Consider the following 5,638-nt stretch of genomic DNA (forward strand, 5'->3'; position numbering starts at 1 on the left):
TTAACGGATGACTGAGTACTTGCTGAGCATATATATGCTATTGATCACTTCTGACTCAGTGCTTACCTGGGTAACTGTTACTTAGAAGATCAGCTTCTTTTGATGTAGCATGGAAAGTCGTATGGCTTCAGGAGAGTGAAGCTGCTAAGTCAAACTGTGATAAATGTTCTTTATTTACTTTGCCCGAAAGCTTGAGAGAAAACCAAAACCTGATACTCACTTTCTAATGTTATATGCCCCTTTTTTTCTCCTTCATGAAGCATTCCACTTTCCCAACCTTCTTTTTTTCCCATAGGAAGATGATTCTTGTATCCATCAGTAGACAAAAAATTGTACTGAATAAATTTTTACCTTGTGCAACTTCATGGTGTTTGTGATTATTCTTTCCAGAAAAGCTTTTACAGTAAAAATTAGAAGTGCTTCTTCAAGGGTTGATTTGGGGATTTCCAAGACACTCTGAAAAGCTGTGGTGGGTTTTTCAAGGTATACTGTAACTGTGGCAGTTTAATCAACTCTGGTCCTGGCAACTGTTCAGCTTCAGCGTTATTTCCAAGGAATCATAAACAACCAAAGGTACTGTCTTGCAGACCTGAGAAAGAAGAGCTATATGTTCTTGTAGCCAATCCATAATACATTTATCACTTGACATTTTAGCCTGACTACCAAGCCTGGAGTTTTGAGGACTGGAAATCAGTTGGGGGTTTTTGAAACTTTAAATGATGGTGATGTGGGGAAAGGGTTAGATTGTATTTTTATAACACTTCAAAATGTCCACTAATCCTAATATTTTAAGTGCTGTGCTGTCAACCTGTAAAACAATAGTGAAGTCTGACTTTAGACTTCACAAATTTAGAATTTACAATAAGCATGATAACTTGGAAAGTACTTGGCACCACAGAAGGTAATGTCCAAAGCTGTATGTGATGTTTCTTATAGTCTAGTTCAGAATTACAAAGCTAAACTGGAGTGTATCTGTGGAATCACAATGTTAGATTGCCTGCAGAACTGCTCGCTTTCAGTGCATCAGCGTGTGGAGGTAATGTGTAATGTGAATTAAAATAATAGTGGGTTTAGGTGACTTCTTTTTTCTTATGGAAAATAGCATGTGGTCATAAAATGAGCAGAGCTGTATTTATCAGTCTGGGAAGGGAAAGCAGGTGCTGAACATCATCAAGTCTCTAAAAACAAATTTCAGCTCAGGTTTAAGTCTTTATTGATGTTTTCAGGTTCTTAGAAACGGAACCTGCTCACATCATTCCTGAGAAGGCCTTGCAATTGACTTGTAAAACTCTGGAAAAAGTTAAAAACTACTTCTTGGTAGTTACAATTGTTGGGAATGTCACTGGGTTCCTGAGACAATTCTGGTACTTCCATTATGAAATATTAAGTGAGTGGGCAAGTATTGTATGGTAGGGACTTGGCAATGCTTTGCTTACATACACATTTATTAATGCTCCTGGTTCCTTGAAGCACAGAGATCAGATTTCCAACCTGCTGTTATTAAAAGAGAAAAACCAAACCTGGAAGGGACAGATTAGTTCACTGGGCCTAATTGGAAAAGCATTTCATTAGAACGGGTCAAAAACCTAGTCAGAGAGGTCTGGCAATCATGGTATAATGGTACATTAGGGAGTGCTTCTCACTAAGTATGGTCTACCTGTTCCTTAATTAAAATGAAAATGATTTAAACTGCTATTACTTTCCTCTGCTGTTTGTTTAACATAGTTAATAAAGGTATCTAATTGTTGGAAAATTGACAAGGTTTTCTCGTAAAAGATTGCTTTCATACATAACTCCAAGACCTGAGCTCTGAAAATCTGGGGCTTTTTAATGACATCCCTAAAAATCCTTTGTCATTTGAGTGTGCCAAGGTAGCTCCTGCTTTCATAACATCCCTTTTCCTCGTTGCTGGACTAAATGGGGGAAAAGTGACTTTGCTGGAATGTACCTTAAGAAGTAGATTTGTTAGGCAAGGAATCAATGTGTCAAGGGAAGAGTGAAAAACCAGAGGCTGGTCTTGGAGTTACTTGAAAGATTGCTGAACAAAGCTCTTTGGCAAGTATTAAAATAGTGTGCAGGAGCTGGGAGCTGACAAGAGGTGGTAGTGAGAATGGATTCCATGAGACCTTTGCTTGCTGCAGTTATCAGAACTGTTTGCTGGAATGTATTTTTCTTTCATTGCAGGGTCAGAGGATTACAGAAGCAAATTCACTGGGAAGTGTTTCATGGACCTTGTCTGTCCCGAGAAGTGTCGCTGCGAGGGAACAATTGTAGACTGCTCTAACCAAAAACTCACCCGATTACCCAGTCACCTTCCTGAGTATACTACTGATCTGTAAGTGCTGGCTCTCCACGCCCTGCTCAGCAGGGCATGTTGGGTTTCCTACTTTTTAAAGGCTATAAAAGGGACTCAGAGCATTTCAAGAAGGCACCTTTACTTTAATCCCTGTGTGAAAGAGGGGAAGTTGATTTGTTTCAGAGCACCACAACTCTCTTATTTCCTTAGCATTTATACCAACTGTGGGGATGAGACAGGAGCCATGGCCCTGTTCATCAGCTGCCTGTGTGAGTCTTCTTGAAGTGCTGCCCTGTTATGTGGCCCAAGCTGTTTGGTTCCTTTCCATTCTACCTTTGAGCCCCTTGGCTTTGCATCCAGTCATTTTTACTTAAGAAATGGATTAACCCTTTTGAGTTAAATCTGTGATCAGGAACTCACAGGGGAAGTTTAGGTTAGATATAAGGAAGAAGTTCTTCACACTGAGGGTAGTGAGTCACTGGAATAGGTTGCCCAAGGAAGTTGTGAACACTCCAACCCTGGAGGTGTTCAAGGCCAGGCTGGACAGAGCCTTGGGCGATGTAGTTTAGTGTGTGGTGTCCCTGCTCATGGCAGGGGGGTTGGAACTAGATGATCTTAAGGTCCTTTCCAACCTGAACTATTCTATGATTCTATGATTCTATGATCTCAACACTGCCTACTGCTTGGGTGAAATGGCTCTCACTGAAACCAATGTGCTGTTAAGCTATAAGTGATTTTATGAAATGGGTTTTTTTTTAGAGATACTTTAGAGTTATAATGCTAAAGAGAGTATGAGAAAACATATTTATTACTTAGTAGCTGAAGAATCTGGTTCTTTGTTATATTAGTATCCCCTTCAAACGCAATTCTCTTTTTGTGTTAATATCCTTATTGTACTTCTATTTAAACTCCCATAGAAATTGTTGATCTGAAGTTAAGATAGAAAAATGTGAGAGACTACCAGAAACACAGCAAAGTGTCTACATAGAAAGATGGAGCTACATGTAATTAGAGAATAATTTTGCATGCCAAGCATGCAAGCCAGTGGCCTTTGCACTGATTTTGAAGACCAGTAGACTTTGATGGGAAAGAACCTGAAATCGGATCCCTTCTGTTTACACAGGCCACATCTCCAATTGCATGTCTTCTGTAGCAGAATGCATGAGGGAGATTTAGTCACGCAAGTAAGGCTGTGTAATGGTTAAGGTTCATAATCCCTTATCGTGTGCATTGGAAGAAGGAGGCATTCTGACACTGTCCATTAGCATCACACTCTTAGAGGCATCTGAAGCTTTTACTATAAAAACTCTTCTATGTTCCTTTTCCTTCAAAGCCAAACTCTTTTCACCCTGGCAGTCTGAGAGAGATGGCAGATAGTATCTTGCTTAACAAAGGTCATAGTTCTCTGTGTGGCAGCCCTGTATGTCACAGAGATATATCTTACAATCTGTGAAGTATTAAATGTCTCTTTGTTTGTTTCTATCAGGCGTTTGAATGACAATGATATTTCTGTTTTGGAAGCCATCGGACTCTTCAAGAAATTGCCCAACCTCAGAAAAATGTAAGTTTGAGTCACTTCCTTGTTAGAACACATGTTGCCTTGGATTGTAAGGAAGGGGGAAGGGATGGTTTTTTTTATAATTTAGTACTGCAGTGGCAGAAATCACTTTTTAATGTGAATTTAAGGAAACTGAATGAGTTGCCTGTTAGATGGACAGGCCCAGGTAAACCACAGTGACACATGAAGATCGCTAGGCTGACATTTCACTATTCTTTAGGCTATATTTGTTAAAGCGTTTGACTCGTGGAGACTGGAAGGAATTCTGTCCTAGAATATATTCAAATGTGTGCTTTTTGTTAGTGATGGCTACAGAATTTAGCATTTTGATTTTGTCTTTTGAATGTATTGTGTGAGTCCAACTACTGTGATTATTTCAAATAGTCAAAGCAAAGTAATATTACAAGATACAGGTGATGGCAGCTTCTTTTGATCATTATTGTTTTAGAAAGGAGACTCATTTAGCTAATTTAGAGATCAGTCATTCAAATATGATTCTGTTAACAGCCTGAGTCTTGACACTGTACAATGTCTATATTTAATAAGAGCTGTGTTTTGGAAAGACGGTAATATGTCAGATACCTCCTGATAGTCTTCTAGATGGATCTTTTTGAAGTTATTTAAAGTTTTAACCCTATGGCACCATTGCTAGTTTCTCAGCTAACTGTTTTCTTTAGTAAGATTTTATTGCTTGAGTCAAGGTAGTTTAGGGAAACCAACCAACCAGGCTTTTTCTTCTGCATTCATTTCACGTGGTTATTACCATCTGGAGCTTCCTTACCACTGGAATCCATGTAAGATCTATGGGGCTTTGGGGACCACTGTAGTGGGATTCTTATGTCAGTTTTATTTCTGCAGGAGCTTCGGATGCAGCACTGCAGGTTTGGGAGTGGGGCTTGTGTTTGTGCAAGTACAGGCCACCAGGCTTGGGGAATTAATCATATACAGCAGCTTCACAGCTTATGAATGATCCATAAGTTGTAGCTACGGTGCACTTAGAAAAAGCTGTTGACATTGTTGAAGTGCTGTTTTGTCTGTGTAAGTAGATAGTCAGTGGGAATGAAAAATGCGTGGTATATAGAAGTATACACAAATTGGAAAGCATCTGTCCTCATGAAACATTCAGGATTTAGGTTTGGAAAATTGGAGAGGTGTAAGAGCTGGAAGAATTTAAACTTAATAGAGGCAAATTCTGGCTCTGTCCTTCCTGTTCCATCAGTCACTCAGGTGCCTCAACAGGGCTGCAGTGTTGTGCATAAATGCAGCATGAAAGAGTTACAAGAGGTTTTCTAAGAGAGTTTGTTTCCTGTGAAACAAAAGATTTTTCTGCGCTGTAGAGATTTTTTGGTAGGAGATGAAAACTGAGGTGTGCAGGTGCAGTTCAGATGGATGGCAAAAAGAACTTGTGCCCTACAATTCAGAAGAGGTCTCTCTCATACGGATTTTAAGTGGCAGCCTCCAAGCAGAGGCTCTTTAGGTAATCTTTGTAGTTAAGCTAATTTCTCTTTTTCTACCTGACTGGAAAGAAGTATCTCAATTTGACTAAAGGGATTTTCTGCAAAGGAGTTTTTTTGTGTAAGTGGAGCAACATTTCAACCATAAACTTCAAAAGCCAGATGAGATTTTGTTTTTCTACTTCTCCTAGTTCCATTTTGTGAAGGGAAGGGGTTACCAGGAAAAAACAAACAAGCAAACAAACACCCCTTTTCTTCTATGTGATTATCTGCCCTTTACTAAGTATCCTTCTGCTAATAATAATAATATATGCAAGAAGGGAAATGTAG

General features: G+C 39.3%; 1 protein-coding gene across 1 annotated transcript in view; it reads left to right on the forward strand.

Annotated features, from left to right (window-relative positions):
- LOC104407486 (slit homolog 3 protein-like) overlaps positions 1-5,638 on the forward strand; it is a gene marked incomplete at its 5' end in the record, with an annotated part of 141,439 nt that overhangs the window by 99,566 nt on the left and 36,235 nt on the right. Inside the window, 2 exons of the mRNA XM_010016787.1 lie at positions 2,185-2,335; positions 3,783-3,857. Coding sequence (XP_010015089.1) covers positions 2,185-2,335; positions 3,783-3,857 — 226 coding nt within the window. The remainder of the gene's footprint in view (positions 1-2,184; positions 2,336-3,782; positions 3,858-5,638) is intronic.

The sequence above is a fragment of the Nestor notabilis genome, unplaced genomic scaffold, assembly GCF_000696875.1.
Source record: "Nestor notabilis isolate BGI_N333 unplaced genomic scaffold, ASM69687v1 scaffold4396, whole genome shotgun sequence".
Lineage (NCBI taxonomy): Eukaryota > Metazoa > Chordata > Aves > Psittaciformes > Psittacidae > Nestor > Nestor notabilis.